Raw genomic sequence first — 16,701 nt, 5'->3', positions numbered from 1 at the left:
TCAGGAAAAAAAAATAATGTCAATTTAAATGAAATAATTGACAAACCGGTTTGAAACACGAAAACTATTCTGCAACTATTATCTTTGACTCAAACTAACAAAAAATATTATGCATTATGTTTATTTTTTCTTTAAGCTGCAATATGTAACTTTTTGGGCAACCCGCAATGTTGCTGTTCGCTACACTGGTGTCAGAAGTGTGATGGCATAGTATAATGCTTGTTTTGTCGCATATACTGAAATTAGGCGCACTATTTTAATTTGAGCAACCAGGAAATGGTGGATCAATTTCTGCATAATGCATATTTACCTTTTTTTACCCCCTTTTTCTCCCCAATTTAGTGGTATCCAATTACAAGTTACAGTCTTGTCTCATCGCTGCTACAACCGTACGGACTCGGGAGAGGCGAAGATCGAGAGCCGCGCGTCCCCCGAAACAACCCAACCAAGCCAAACTGGTTCTTGACACAATGCCCACTTACCCCGGATACCAACCGCACCAATGTGTCAGAGCAAACACCGTACACCTGGTGACCGTGTCAGCGTGCACTGCGCCTGGCCCGCCACAGGAGTCACTAGTGCACGATGGGACAAGGACATCCCTGCCGGCCAAACCCTCCCCTAACCCAAATGACGCTGTGCCAATTGTGGGCTGACCCACGTGTCTACCGGTCGCGGGCTGGCTGCGACAGAGCCTGGACTCGAACCCAGAATCTCTAGTGGCACAGCTAGCATCTTTAACTGTCACCAAAAATCGAATTGGGTTTTCAAGCTTTTGGGAGGTTTTGAAGCTACTGAATCTGGCAGTTAAATGCATCCAGGAGATGGCAATGTTTCAAATAGGCCTAGCTTGTGTATCGCTAGCTATCACAAGCTAACAGGGATTTTTTAAAGTATTTATTTAACTAGGCAAGTCAGTTAAGAACAAATTCTTATTTCCAATGACGGTCAAACCCTAACCCGGACAATGCTGGGCCAATTGTGCACCGCCCTATGGAACTCCCAATCACGGCCGGTTGTGATACAGCCTGGAATCGAACCAGAGTCTGTAGTGACGCCTCTAGCACTGAGATGCAATGATGCAGTGCCTTAGACCACTGCGCCACTCAGGAGCCAACTTGATTATTTTTGTACTACTAAAGTTTAAAAGCATTGGATTGGTGTAAACATATTTTTTAGCATCAGTTTCTGCGCTATTCTTTTTAAATCCAAGTCACATTGAGATTGACTTTATATAATTTACAGAGCTGCTGCGGATCTGACTTTTACTGGACCTCTCTTCCCGACAGCTAATGGTCAAAGAGGGCTTGCGCATGTGCGGGACACTCTACATAGAATTTTTTTTATGTACAGTTGATGTCGGAAGTTTACATATACTTATGTTGGAGTCATTAAAACTCGTTTTAACAAACTATAGTTTTGGCAAGTCGGTTAGGACATCTACCTTGTGCATGACACTAGTCATTTTTCCAACAATTGTTTACAGACAGAATATTTCACTTATAATTTCCTGTATCACAATTCCAGTGGGTCAGAAGTTTACATAGACTAAATCGACTGTGCCTTTAAACAGCTTGGAATATTCCAGAAAATTATGTCATGGCTTTAGGCGCTTCAGATAGGCTAATTGACATAATTTGAGTCAATTGGAGGTGTACCTGTGGATGTATTTCAAGGCCCACCTTCAAACTCAGTGCCTCTTTGCTTGACATCATGGGAAAATCAAAAGAAATCAGCCAAGACCTCAGAAAAAAAGTGTAGACCTCCACAACTATGGTTCATCCTTGGGAGCAATTTCCAAACGCCTGAAGGTACCACGTTCATCTGTACAAACAATAGTATGCAAGTATAAACACCATGGGACCACGTAACCGTCATAGCGCTCAGGAAGGAGACACATTCTGTCTCCTAGAGATGAACATACTTTAGTGCGAAAAGTGCAAATCAATCCCAGAACAACAGCAAAGGACCTTGTGAAGATGCTGGAGGAAACCGGTACAAAAGTGTCTATATCCTCAGTAAAACAAGTCCTATATCGACATAACCTGAAAGGCCACTCAGCAAGGAAGAAGCCACTGCTCCAAAACCGCCATAAAAAAGTGAGACTACGGTTTGAAACTGCACATGGGGATAAAAAAATACTTTTTGGAGAAATGTCCTCTGGTCTGAGGAAATAAAAATAGAACTGTTTGGCCATAATGACCATCGTTATGTTTGGAGGAAAAGGGGGGATTCTTGCAAGCTGAAGAACACCCTCCCAACCGTGAAGCACAGGGGTGGTAGCATCATGTTGTGGGGGTGCTTTCCTGCAGGAGGGACTGGTGCACCTCACAAAATAGATGACATCATGAGGCAGTAAAATTATGTGGATATATTGAAGCAACATCTCAAGACATCAGTCAGGAAGTTAAAGCTTGGTAGCAAATGGGTCTTCCAAATGGACAATGACCCCAAGCATATTTCCAAAGTTGTGGCAAAATTGCTTAAGGACAACAAAGTCAAGGTATTGTAGTGGCCATCACAAAGCCCTGACCTCAATCCTATAGAACATTTGTGGGCAGACCTGAAAAAGCGTGTGTGAGCAAGGAGGTCTAGAAACCTGACTCAGTTACACCAGCTCTGTCAGGAGGAATGGGCCAAAATTCAACCAACTTATTGTGGGAAACTTGTGGAAGGCTACCTGAAATGTTTAACCCAAGTTAAGCAATTAAAGACAATGCTACCGAATACTAATTGAGTGTATGTAAACTTCGACCCACTAGGAATGTGATGACGGAAACAAAAGCTGAAAAAAAGCATTCGTTCTACTATTATTCTGACATTTCACATTCTTAAAATAAAGTGGTGATCCTAACTGACCTAAAACAGGGATTTTTTACTTAGATTAAATGTCAGGAATTGTGAAAAACTGAGTTTAAATGTATTTGGCTAAGGTATATGTAAACTTCCAACTTCAACTGTATATGCAAAACACATTCCTAATAATGAGTTACACCCCCCTCTCCCATTTTGCCCTTAGAACAGCCTCAATTCGCCAGGGCATGGACTCTACAAGGTATCAAAAATGCTCAACGGGGATTCTGACTAATGTTGACTCCAATGCTTCCCACAGTTGTGTCAATTTGGCTGGATGTCCTTTGGATGGTGGGCCATTCTTGACACACACGTGAAACTGTTGAGCGTGAAAAACCCAGCAGCTTTGCAGTTCTTTGAAAAAACGTGCCCGCCTATGGAAATCAAAGGCCCGATCAACGGATTCTTTCTCATGCCAGCCCTGTTATGGGTATGCTTGTAATTGTTAAGGACTGGGGAGTTTTTCAAGATTAAAAATATAAACGGAATGGAGCTAAACTCAGGCAAAATCCTAGTGGAAAACCTGGTTCAGTCTGCATTCCTCCAGAAACTGGGAGATCGATTCACCTTTCAGCAGGACAATAACCTAAAACACAAGGCCAAATCAATCAATCAATCAAATGTATTTATAAATCCCTTTTTACATTAGCCAATGTCACAAAGTGCTATACAGAAACCCAGCCTAAAACTCCAAACAGCAAGCAATGCAGATGTAGAAGCACGGTGGCTAGGAAAAACTCCCCTAGAAAGGCAGAAACCGAGGAAGGAACCTAGTGAGCAACCAGGCTCTGAGGGGTGGCCAGTCCTCTTCTGGCTGTGCCGGGTGGAGATTATAACAGTACATGGCCAAGATGTTCAAACGTTCATAGATAACCAGCAGGGTCAAATAATAATAATCACAGTAGTTGTAGAGGATGCAACAGGTCAGCACCTAAAGAGTAAATGTCAGTTGGCTTTTCATAGCCAAGCATTCATAGTTTGAGACAGCAGTTGCAGTAAAGAGAGTCGAAAACGGCAGCTCCGGGACAAGGTAGCACGTCCGGTGAACAGGTCAGGGTTCCATAGCCACAGGCAGAACAGTTGAAACTGGAGCAGCAGCACGACCATGTGGACTGGGGACAGCAAGGAGTCATCAGGCCAGGTAGTCCTGAGGCATGGCCCTAGGGAGAGGGAGAGAGAGGGAATTAGAGGGAGCATACTTAAATTCACATAGGACACCGGATAAGACAGAAGAATTATACCAGATATAACAGACTGACCCTAGCCCCCGACACATAAACTATTGCAGCATAGATACTGGAGGCTGAGACAGGAGGGGTCGGGAGACACTGTGGCCCCGTTAGATACCCCTGGACAGGGCCAACCAGGCAGGATATAACCCCACCCACTGTGCCAAAGCACAGCCCCACACCACTAGAGGGATATCTTGAAACCACCAGCTTACTGCCCTGAGACAAGGCTGAGAATTGTCCATGAAGACCTCCTTCACGGCATGAAAATTGATAATCAAGAAGACCGTGAATGTTCCTGTGTGGCCAAGTTACAGTTTTGAATTAAATCTACTTGAAAAATCTATGTGTCACACCCTGACCATAGTTTGCTTTGGATGTTTCTATGTTTTGGTTGGTCAGGGTGTGATCTGAGTGGGCATTCTATGTTGGATGTCTTGTTTGTCTATTTCTATGTCTGGCCTGATATGGTTCTCAATCAGAGGCAGGTATTAGTCATTGTCTCTGATTGGGAACCATATTTGGGTAGCCTGGGTTTCACTGTGTGTTTGTGGGTGAATGTTCCTGTCTCTGTGTTTTCACCAGATAGGACTGTTTAGGTTTTCACACAATTATTGTTTTGTTAGTTATTTCATGTCGAGTTCCTTTTATTAAAGAACATGAATAACCACCACGCTGCATTTTAGTCCGCTTCTCCTTCACCAGAGGAAAACCCTTACACTATGTCAAGACCTGAAAATTGTTGTCTTGCAATGATCAACAACCAATTTGACAGAGCTTGAAGAATTTTGAAAAGAAAAATGGGAAAATACTGCACAGTCCAGGTGTGGAAAACTCTTAGAGACTTACCCAGAAAGACTCACAGATGTAATCGGTGCCAAAGTTGATTCTTACATGTATTGACTCAGGGGGTTGAATACTTATCTTATCAAGATATGAGTGTTTTATTTGTCATATTTCTTTTTACAAATGTTTGAATTTTTTCTTCCACTTTGACATTAAAGTATTTTGTGTAGGTTGTTGACAAAAAATCCATTTGAATCCCACTTTGTAACACAACAACATGTGGAAAAAGTCAAGGGGTGTGAATATTTTTTGAAGGCAATGTACAGTAAATTGCAGCTTTACAGACTTAAATAGAACTGCTTGCGTACGTATGATTGTACCAGCAATGGAAACCAGTATTTTATCTGACTGAGTTTCCTGTTGCCTTATCAGTTCTCTGAAGTCTTGAAAGAGCTGACACTATAGACTTCCTTTGACCTACTTCTAACTCATCACAGTGTCTTTAGAGCCATTTTAGCTTTTTTGTTCAAATTTCTACTAGGAAATTGGCAAATGGCTAGCTAGAATGCTGCAAACATTTTGTATTGACTCGCTATGTATTTTTGGCTATAGTCTTTTTAATATTGATCTTAAGTTTTCTTTTATGATTGATTTGAGTACATCCATTTATTTCAGATGAGAGAAGCAAACTACTGGCTACACTTTATCATTTTAAATTATTTTCAAAATGTGGTTCTATGTGTTGGTAAGTATTTACGCAATTATTATCTAAATCTAATTTCTGTATATTCTAATTTCTGTATGTTCATTAAAATTCCTCTACTTTGATTGGAAATTCACATTCTGCTTTACATTAATTTGGATACATTTTTTTGTTTTGTTATTGGCCTGTCATAATGCTTATGTAACTGCATCATAACGGATATGTAAAGTGATATCATGGCAGTTTATTTATGTAATGACAGACAATTATTTCATGTTACTGTCAATGGATTAGGTTTAGGGTTATTTATGACGATGCTCGAAATGTTTACTATTTAATATTTGGTGATAATAGTTGTCATAGGTGTTAGCAAGGTTGTGAAGTGGAAGGCAATATTTCTAAATGTGTTGACTGGTCAAATCTTATTAAGTGTTCCTAATTATCACATATCGTTTGCTCATATGTAGACACTGGTATTCTGCTTTAGATAATGAATATGAGGTTAAAACCCTGCACAATGCCCCTTTAATTGTGGGCCATTAGTGAGGTAATTTCCAAATACACATAAATGTATTTTGGAAGAGTATATCAGTATGTTGGCATTGTAAGCTGTAGCAGTTTATGCACTCCTCAAGGACAAATGGCATATCACTAATGACAAACCTCTGTCTCTCCTATGTCTGCCAGGTGTTGACACTAGCCTGTCTTGACTCTGTGCGGATTTGCACTGAGGAGATGCTAAAAAATCACCCGGAAAGTACCTGCAATGAATGTCCAGCAGGTAAACATCACTGAGTAACACAATTAGAATCTGAGCTTGAACAGAAGTGGAACTAGTTAGTCCCGAACTACACTACAGTATAGTGTATACCAGCCACACTCAATAGGCTGACAGCGGTTCGGATTCGGACTCAGAATGTTGTCAAAACGGACCGCGGGTCCCAACTTTTTTTATTTATTTTTGAAATTAAGTCGGGCTTTCAACTTTCTGCTATTGAGAGTTGTAGTAGTAGGTGCAATTTTGAAATTTGGTAGTGCATGGGCTGTTTTCCTTTTGTTATGTCATTTACTGACATAACATTTACTGACATAACAAGGAGCAGCATGATTTAAAAAAGTAGTACATATTGTGCTCTTCTATCGCTCGTGCAATGATGTCCGAGGTGTTTGTTGTTTGCAGTAACTTCTTTGGTGTTGTAGTATTGCAAACAGACATGGCTGTTTCACCATTAAGAACTCCAGCTTTAAAATGGCAAAATGTTCTCTCCACCCCATGGCAAAATGTGTAGAATTGCAAGAAATTTGCTTTAAAACTGCAAAATTGTATCTCCGCCAAAAAGAGTGGTGTAAACAGTTTGAACAATTTGGGGATGCATGGTTTGTGAGGTGGGGGTTTGTTACTACGCTGATAAATTACAATATCCATCCGGACTTTTGCCACCTAGGACATTTGTGTGACCGAACCTTCTCCGATAGTATTTGAGTACCCCTGGTGTATACAGTATTTTCGCAGCATTGTTCAAAATCGACCGTAGTTAAATTGAGACACATTACAGTGCATATAATACAATGTTTGTGCATCACTTGGCGAAAGATACATATACATTGCACTTTATTTCAACATGTCTTTCAGGCTTTCACATTGAAAAAGGAACCTCGAAATGCATAAAATGTATTGCGGGCAAAGAATTCACTGCAATACAAAATTATGATGTGGCTTGTAAACGCTGTAAAGCATGTGATGAAAGAGGTAAGCATTCTTCACTCCTATTTACGTGACCATCTACTGTATGGACTGCAGTCTAATAATGCACTGAATGCTGCAGTTATTTTTCAGACATGTTCATGTTTGTGTGAAGAACATCTGTGTGCTTATTTTATGGTGTGTGACTTGAGCGTATTCTGTCCGCAGAACCACACTCGCAGTGTGCAAAGAGAACAATTTTAATATTTTACACTGCTAGAACTGTTTCTATCAACTGTGTGTGTGTGTGTGTGTGTGTGTGTGTTTATGTGATAGGAGTGAGACTGAGACAGTGTCTTTGCTTTGTCTTTGTGTCTTAGCCTCTCAAATAGTGGTGAAGAGTTGTGAGCCCAAGAATGACACTGAATGTGGCTGCATGAAGAATTACTACCCAAAGAAATCCAGAAATGGGTTGCAATGCTTCAAATGTCAAACGTACGACCACCAGATTCCAGCTTCTACAATATTTATACATTTAGTAAGCTGAGCATACGCACCACCCTTTCTGTTTAGCTCTGACAATACAATATTCTGTAGTGCCAAGGAGTAGTGCTCACACATGTGTTTAGTCTCACAAACCCATCACATTTCGACAGAGGCAATGACCATGGAACATCCTAGAATATTTTTTAAATCAAATTTGTATTCTTGCCAAAGTACCTCAGACACATCCACAGTGTTTCACATTGAGACCTTCCTGCATCTCAAATTGCATCGTGGTCCCTATATAGTGCACTACTTTTGATATGGGCCCTGATCAAAAGGGCTCCCGAGTGGCACAGTGGTCTAAGACACTGCATCTCAGTGCAAGAGGCGTCACTGCAGTACCTGGTTTGAATCCAGGCTGCATCACATCCGACCGTGATTGGGAGTCCCATAGGGCGGCGCACAATTGGCCCAGCGTCGTCCGGGTTTGGCTGGGGTAGGCCGTCATTGTAAATAAGAATTTGTTCTTAACTGACTTGCCTAGTTAAATAAAGGTTACATTTTAAAAAAAATACAAAAGTAGTGCAATATATAGAGAACATCTTCAGTATAACCTCTCAAAACCCACAGTTTTTGTCGATGTAGATTTCATTTCCCTGAAATGACTCAGCCATGGGTTTTAATCCAGTGTACTAGAGAATTAACATGCTCTGTTGTTGACGTCAACTAAGGGAGCACAGTTATTTGTTGGATGCTGCTGAAAGATCAATCAGATCCTGTAATGACATGCAGTGGGTTGAGGACTTCCTCTCAAAGTGGTGCTTTATCAGATTTATACGGTCTGAGGTTCCTGAACATCCCTTCTATGTTTCTGAGGTACTCTTGTGTTTCTGGTAATCCATGTTCTAAAGGCACGCCCACTTGTCACAGATACAATATTTATTTTCATCCCTCTGATTTAAGTAAAAAATCATTGTGACACTAAGATTGAGGAAGTTTAAACTTCTAGGCTGGATTGGGTACAATGCAAAAGCACAACATACAAAAAACATCTGTATCTAAACCTTCCTTTTGTTGAAAGTTTTCTAAACATGGGCTCCATCTGACTTTCCCTTGTCCAGTCTTGAAATGTATACATTAGTGTTGTTGGTATCGTATAAAACAATTGTTTTGAATGTCAAGGTGACAGCATTTTCTGGGAAAACCCCTCTGGTTTTAATGTGAGTGACCTTGAGTTTTTCTGTCTTCATGTTTCAGTAAAGACTGTTCCAACTACACAGAATGTCGCTCCTCCTGCACCATTACTGCGACTCAGAGACCCCCAACCTTAACACTCTTGACACCCTTGTCACCCTTGACACCCAAACCCAGCATCAGTCCAACAGGTCCAGAACATTGTGAGTTCCACCAATAACTTGGCTTCCACAGATCCTTCTTTCAGTCACCTCATGAAGCCTTTGTAGTCCTGTCACAGCGTCTGTCATTAATGGTCAGACAACCTTCCCTTTTAACAATTCTAAAATGGTTTGTTGAAATCCTGGATGCTGATTGGACGAGCAGCGTTCAAAGGCGTCCTGTATTCCCCGACACAGGCACACCTATATGCCTGCTAACAGTTCCATCTGAATTATCCCTGCACCTCCGTAAGAGTATCATCATGTTCATGTTGCTGTCCAAATCATCTGGCACTATTGCCGCTGAATTGATAGCATGAATCTATCAACAGTGTTAGTGCATCATACTGACAAATTTTATGATGTACATTTTTTTTTACATTAACTTAGACTTCTCCTCCATGCAACAAATGGTGTTCTAGTTTAATCGTGTTGCTCTTTCCCCTTCATTCTTCTGAACCTTAAATGTAGTCACATAGTTCAGTTGTTTTTGTGGAATGAAAAACACCACTGATGGTTATATTTATTCATATCCTTAACAGATACTCTTCTGACCATCGGGTATGTCTTTGTGGTTGTCCTGGTGACCATTCTGTTATTTGCCGGTCTCCTTGTCCTGACTAAGGGTGGATGGATGGTATATGGCTGTTGTGCGACCCCTGAAAAGGACCTCCAGTTGCCTACAAGGGACACATCAGCCAACGGTAATGATAAACTACCCAGTAACCCATTTGACAGTGTGGGCTCTGGCTTATCAATGGCCTACTGAGATTGAACCCCTTAGAGCAATTCATATATAATAGAAAGTTATTTTATTATTTGAAGTGTTGAATGTAATACTTGGTTTACATGAAAATATGGGTCAACTGTTATTAGCAGTAATTATAATTATTCATATTAAATCTTAAAGAGATCTGATGTGAATACACTTTACAAGTTATTCACTGCAACAGTTGGTGCAGGAAACGCTGATAGTCTGTCTTTAACTCAAACAGGTCAGCCAAATGGCCCAACATCACTGGTAAGTATCAGTTTCTTGTGTTACATTTGGATCATGATCAGTGATAGTGTGGGAAAGGAAGCAAGTGAGAAACGATAAAGAACATGAGAAAAATACATTTTTATTTATCTGTAGACCAATCCTGACTAGCACGTGCATTACGCGCACTATTAGCACGTGCACTACATTACGGGGAAAAAAGTACAAAAAACTTTATGGACTCACTAATGTAAGTTACTCTGGATACAATGTTTACATCAATAGGTCTTTTTTTTCTTCCAATAATTTGTCTTTATCCTCTTTAATTACAAAGTCAGTGATTTTAAAGCTGTAAGGACTTATCTAGTTTAGAAAATGACCTGTATCTATTTTGATATGTTACCATATACATATACTGTATGTGCGTATGGAAGCTTTTCTGCACTGCTTAGCCAGACAGATGCTAACGACTTGTCTGTCTGCCTGTCCCTTCCAAGACACTGAATATTACTCAAGGGATTCCCATGACGACATTCTCTCACAGTGCTGCCAAGACGGAGTATCACACCCTTGTCACACCCCTGTTGCCAGGCAGAGAGCCCAGAAGTAAGTCTTTATTGTAGTTTGTTGCTTTCAGCTTCTCTAGCAAGCTACAGTAGTACTACTTAAGGTTGTGTTCAGAAGCTTGGATTTATAATAAATGTATATGACATATTGTAATAACGTTAATGTTTCAAAAATCTGAAGCAAAAGTCCCTGTACTCTTAAGATAAAATAGGACTGACATCCCATCAAGCACATTTCTGAGTAGTGTGTACAGCATAGTACTTACTACCTGTCCTGTACCTGCTCCTGGTGTGGGCAGCATCTCTGTTGTGGTTTGTTGTTTCTCAGAATCAAAACAACCGCCTTTCCTTTAACACCTCAGCGTGTCAGCGTAAAACTTATCTCTGGTCAGCCACGTGGTGGTGGCATGCATGTGTAGGTGGAAACTGGGAAACTTTGATGATATGAATCAGAAATAAGCCGAGCTTCAGAGAAAATGGCAAATCAGATACCAAGAAGTAGCTAGATGCTTGACCTTTAACATTTTGAAATAAATAAAATATGCACCTGATAAGCGTGACATTAGTTAGCGTAGTTTTAGCACTGTGAGAGGAAGGGTTTGTCCCCAGTCTTTCCACCCGGTTCTAAACTCAAATGTTAGGTTTACTTGTTGATATTTCAGTCAAAACCCCATGTTTACGTCTCTTTATGATGAAACAGTATGCCCACGTTTAGTTTACGTGAAGATGGTTGTCAACATCAGAATTCCCCTGTGGTGTCGTTGTAAGGTTATGGAGCATTTGTGTAGCTCAGGTTGCGTGTCATTCCCATCCAGACTGAGGCTTCCTCCACAAAAACAAATGAATTGAACTGGGATTTTGCATAGTGTGCAAATACCTTTATTTCTAGCAAGCATTTTGTTATTTAAACTATTAGCATCACACTTACCAGGTCTCATAATTTACACAGACTAGACAGAGATATGTTCATGTTGTTAGAAAAAACAAACATTTATCACTCCTAAAAACACATCCTCACAGTGTTTTCTCTCATCCCAAAAAATGATCTGATACCAGTTTTGGTGGAATCTCGCCCATACTCTCTAATACTTATAGTGGCTATAGAAAGTGTACACCTCCCGTGGATTTCTTCACATTTTATTATGTTTCAAAGTGGGATTCAAATGGATGTGTCATTTTTTTGTCCACGATCTAATCAATAGTAGTTGAATCTGTGCTTGAAATGCAATACTTGACTGAGGGACCTTACAGATGTTGTATGTATAGGGGACAGAGGAAAGAGTAGTCATTCAATCATTTCAACCCCTATTATTTCACTATTGTGATTTGTTAAGGCTAATGTTACTTCGGAAATCATTTAGGCTTGCCTAAAGCCTCTTAAATGTAATGGCAAAAATGTAGCTTTCCATCTAAATAGACATACCCAAAAGTAACTGATTTTAATAAGCAGTTATGTCAAAAGAACATGCGTGAACTTGGTATCATTAGAAAGAAAACACCTGGGAGATAAGGAAATGGTCAGAACATAGATAGGAATGGCACAGTTCAGATCACACAAGATTAAGCACTCACAAAGTTACTGTTTTTTGCTTACCTTGTAAGTTGTTTGATGTTTAGAGAAAACGATTCTCTGGGCTGTGAAGCGACAATGGTAGGTCACAGGCTGACAAATAACATATCCCTATCGTCTGTGAGTCTTCTCTTTCAACACATATCAACGTTGTTCAAGATTTGTATAGTTTTGGCTTCTTGAGTCGCAGCCATCTTGAAATGGGCTCGTGGGTATGAGATATGACCTGCCCTTTTATGGCGATATGCTCATATATGGTACTAAATCGCATCAAAGATTGTATGGTATGGGCCTCCCAAGTGGTGCAGTGGTCTAAGGCACGACCGGGAGACCCATGGGGCGGCGCACTATTGGCCCAGCGTCGTCCGGGCTAGGGGAGGGTTTGGCTGAAAGGGATGTTCTTGTCCCATCGCGCACTAGCGACTCCTGTGGCGGGCCGGGCGCAGTGCACACTGACACGGTAGCCAGGTGTACGGTGTTTTCTCCAACACATTGGTGTTGGTGCATTGCGTCAAGAAGCAGTGCGGCTCGGCTGGGTTGTGTTTTGGAAGACCCCGAGCTGTATTCATGGACAGGGGTTACCGTTCTCATTTTAGACGACATTGAATAAAACGTTTTTGAAGACCCTATATTTAAGGGGGTGAATACTTATGCAACGACTATATTTTAGTTATTTAATTTTCATAAATTAGGACAAATGTGTAGAATTGTATTTTTCAAGAATCTCTCTCACCTATAACAGTACCTTTCGGATTGCCCCCTCTCCTTTTTCTCTGCTCCTCAGTCGAACAATATGGTTTCCTCATACCATAATGTCCTGATACCAGTTTTGATTGAATATTCACCACACCACCTTGCTCACCGGAACACTACAAGAATTTCTTTCTTCCCCACCTTTCCCCTCTCTTCATCAGTCCCTGGACAGGAGACGCAGGAGGAACGCTGGCCTGCCAAGGTGTTGTACGCCATCATCAAGGAGGTGCCTCTGCGGCGCTGGAAGGAGTTCCTGCGCCTGCTCTCTGTGCCCGACCGACATCTGGAGCGTGTGGATCTGGAGCCGGGCCTAGGCTCCATGGAACGGCAGTACCAGATGCTGCGGCTGTGGAGCCAGGGCCCGGCTGCAGGCCTGGAGGATGTCTACTCTGCTCTGCTCTACATGGACCTGGCCAGCTGTGCCCACCAGCTGCAGGACAGCCTGGAGCAGCTGCAAGCACTCCAGTCGATAGCCCCAACCAATGACATCCCTGCAGAGAACCACAGAGTCTGTAGGCTTACTTAGCCCGTGTCACATCACCCCAGCACCACCACATAGGATTGTGGAGGCTGCTGGGACATCATTTATGACTTCACAGAATAAGATCAGACCCAGATGTGAATATGACATCATGACAGCTTCATAAGACCATGAAGGCTGTTCTTTTCTTCTTCTTTTGAAATAGATTTGAGTCTTTTTATATTTTATTTACAGTAATTCACAAATGAGACTGATGGAGAGAGAGAATTAGACATAGATCAAACCCCCACCACCAAGGACCTGTGACATCAGGAGTCGGCAGTTCTACCACTACTCTAGTCACGGTGTGAGAAGCGTTCCTCACCCACCGAACTCTAAATATGATGTCACCACCTGGACTGTAGTCTTCCTGTTCAAGTCCCACTTCAGAGACTGGTTACCTGCAGGGTTTGGCAGGTTACTTTCTAAATGTAATCTGTTACAGTTACTAGTTACCTGTCCAAAGTTGTAATTAATAACGTAACTTTTAGATTACCCAAACTCAGTAATGTAATCTGATTGCTTTCCATTACATTTGGATTACTTTCCCCTTAAGAGGCATTAGAAGAAGACAAAAAGGATCCATCAAATGCATTTGGTGTGTCATCATAGTGGTCTCGGACTTGTGGTCAGACTTGCTCAGGTTGAACAAAATGAATCCCGACCCTTACACATTCATTACTATGGGACAGTTGGAGATATTGAAACAATGTTGCAAATGTCGGCGAGACAAAATCAAATCAAATCAAATTTATTTATATAGCCCTTCGTACATCAAGTAAGGTTTATACAAATCTCCTCTGTTGAAAACTAAATGTTAGTCAAAAAGAAATTTGAGATAATGTCTAGATGCTTTTTAAGTTTAACTTCCCTGCCTGGGCTGATGAGACAGTAGATTGCCAGATGGAACAGAGTAAATAGGCATTTTAATGTCATAGATTTAGCCGGTGGTAACTTGTGGAATAGACACCGCTTTTAACCAATCAGCATTCAGGATTAGACCCACCTGTTGTATAAAGGGAAATAATGCATGCTCTAGAATGCCAATCATAAATTACTGTTCAACAATGGTATGAATGGAATTAAGTACACATAGGTAAGACCTATACACAGAATTAGTGATTAGAATACTAATCTCTATGGGTATACAGTCATTGGATCAGAGCCATAGAATTAAACATCACATTTATCTGCCTAAGTCAGTTAAGAACAAATTCTTATTTTCAATGACAGCCTACGAACAGTGGGTTAACTGCCTTGTTCAGGGCCAGAACGACAGATTAGTACCTTGTCAGCTCGGGGATTAGATCTTGCAACCTTTCGGTTATAAATCCAATGCTCTTACCACTAGGCTACCTGCCGCCCCAAATAATGACATCATAGCAGCATCACAAGACCAATCAAGAGGACCATTGCAATCCCTCCAAAAACTGTGAATCAAGCAGTGGAACAATTTAGTATCTTATAGAAATGGGATTGTTTGGGGTGATAATGTGTCAGCTATTATGTAACCTTGGTGAAGACTGTATCAAAGGAGGATCGTTGTAATGATGGGGCAGTGAGTCGGAAGTAGGAGCAGGTGAAACGTTTTAATAAAACAACGCCGAGAACACGCCGCAAACATAAGGCAGCAAGCCGGCAAGCACACTATCCCTTTTTTGTTTATATACAGTATATATATATATATATATATATATTTGATTTGAGAATTTATATGTTATCAGTAATGTTCTGGTATTTTTTAAATGTGTTTACCCATTTCTGGTGATAAGTATGTTAATTGTCAGAGAAAGATTTGTACTGCATATTGCGACATAGAGTAATAAAAGTAAATATTTTTTAAACAATTCCAAACCCTGTAGGGCATGATATTTTACTTTATTTGTATTATTCTCAATTACAGCAGACGTTTGATTAAAGCTAGAGTCCTTAATTGAAACAATAACAAAGTGTTTTGGTAAAAAGCTGAGAGATGGGCCTGGAGAAATATAACCACTCTCAGATTCATCGGGAAAGATACCTAGTTCTTTGCACAACTGAATGCAAATGAGTCTTCAGCGCGGTGTGGGAGCTGCCTTAATCAATGTCATCGGGAGCAGTTGTTGTTGGGAGTTAACTGCCTTGCTCAAGGGCAAAACGGCAGATTTTTTACACCTTGCCGGCTCAGAGATTTGAACCAGCGACCTTCCGGTTACTATCCCGCTCTTAACCGCTAGGCTACGGATGCAAGGACTGACCATCAATGATATCAGAATTATACTTTTAACCATGTTTAGAGGCTATAGTGTTTGTTTACATTTACATTGTTTACAGACATTGGAGTAAAACAAGTTTATATTTCCGTTTCTGATGGGGTATACCAGTTGAACTAAAATCATGAGGCATAAGTTACATTTTTCAGGAATCAATGGGTATATATCATTAATTTATAAGTCCATTATGGATGTAGCAACTAAGGATTCTAGCTTTAAATATATGTACAGCACTATGGTACTCAAGGTAAAATAATTATGCTTAATTGCTGCATGCCGGGGTGTAAAAATCATCACTAATAAACTGAAGTTGAATTACAAATGTAACTGACCATACAGTGCTGTTTCATTGTAGCCACAAGATGGGAGTATTTGCCCAAACTGCAAAGATGTATATATACTACTGCTGAATCCATGCAGAATAACTGAATCACACAGAAGAACTGTCATGCATTCTGTCATGACTTGTAGGCCTACTGTCTCTTGTTTTGAATCAAAAAGGGTAGAAAACCATAGCAAGGATAGAAATTGAACATCTTTGTCCCCTTTGGTGCCAACATGCAAGCGTCATTGCATCAGGCATGTTTTACACTTATGACGTAATCTGGTCCACATAATGTCAAATGAACATGAATAGCAGGAGTTCTTAAGTAAGTGGGTAATCACAGAGGCAGTCAGTCGGTCTGTCACTTCAGCCAGGACGCCCGCTCAGACATCGTGAGGCCCAGTCAGTCACAGAGCCTAAAGGAATCAATAATCAACAAGAAAAATGCAGGGAACTCCATTGGTTTCTATGTAACGCCGTGGGCAGATTCAGGAAGGGACGGGCACGTGTGGGCAATTTTTCTCTGCCGCTTTGCTTGCCACACGTACCGCCCCTGTTGCTGCAAGAGTTTTAAAGGCTTTTTATAAACTACAGTTTCGCC

The 16,701-nt window shown here is 40.9% G+C and overlaps 1 protein-coding gene across 1 annotated transcript; it reads left to right on the top strand.

Moving 5' to 3' along the window:
- The first annotated feature begins 5,192 nt into the window (after positions 1 to 5,192).
- Positions 5,193 to 16,049, top strand: si:ch211-112c15.8 (tumor necrosis factor receptor superfamily member 1A). The gene is given in 10 exon segments (XM_064923085.1): positions 5,193 to 5,582; positions 5,584 to 5,613; positions 6,259 to 6,352; positions 7,205 to 7,321; positions 7,636 to 7,750; positions 8,999 to 9,138; positions 9,678 to 9,839; positions 10,131 to 10,156; positions 10,612 to 10,720; positions 13,165 to 16,049. Coding segments are annotated over 10 exon segments (1,197 nt in total). The 5' UTR covers positions 5,193 to 5,543; the 3' UTR covers positions 13,530 to 16,049.
- The last annotated feature ends 652 nt before the right edge of the window (positions 16,050 to 16,701 follow it).

Source organism: Oncorhynchus masou, chromosome 18 (assembly GCF_036934945.1).
Source record: "Oncorhynchus masou masou isolate Uvic2021 chromosome 18, UVic_Omas_1.1, whole genome shotgun sequence".
Lineage (NCBI taxonomy): Eukaryota > Metazoa > Chordata > Actinopteri > Salmoniformes > Salmonidae > Oncorhynchus > Oncorhynchus masou.
Note: the sequence above shows the minus strand (reverse complement) of the source record. Positions and strands in the feature narration are given on the sequence as shown.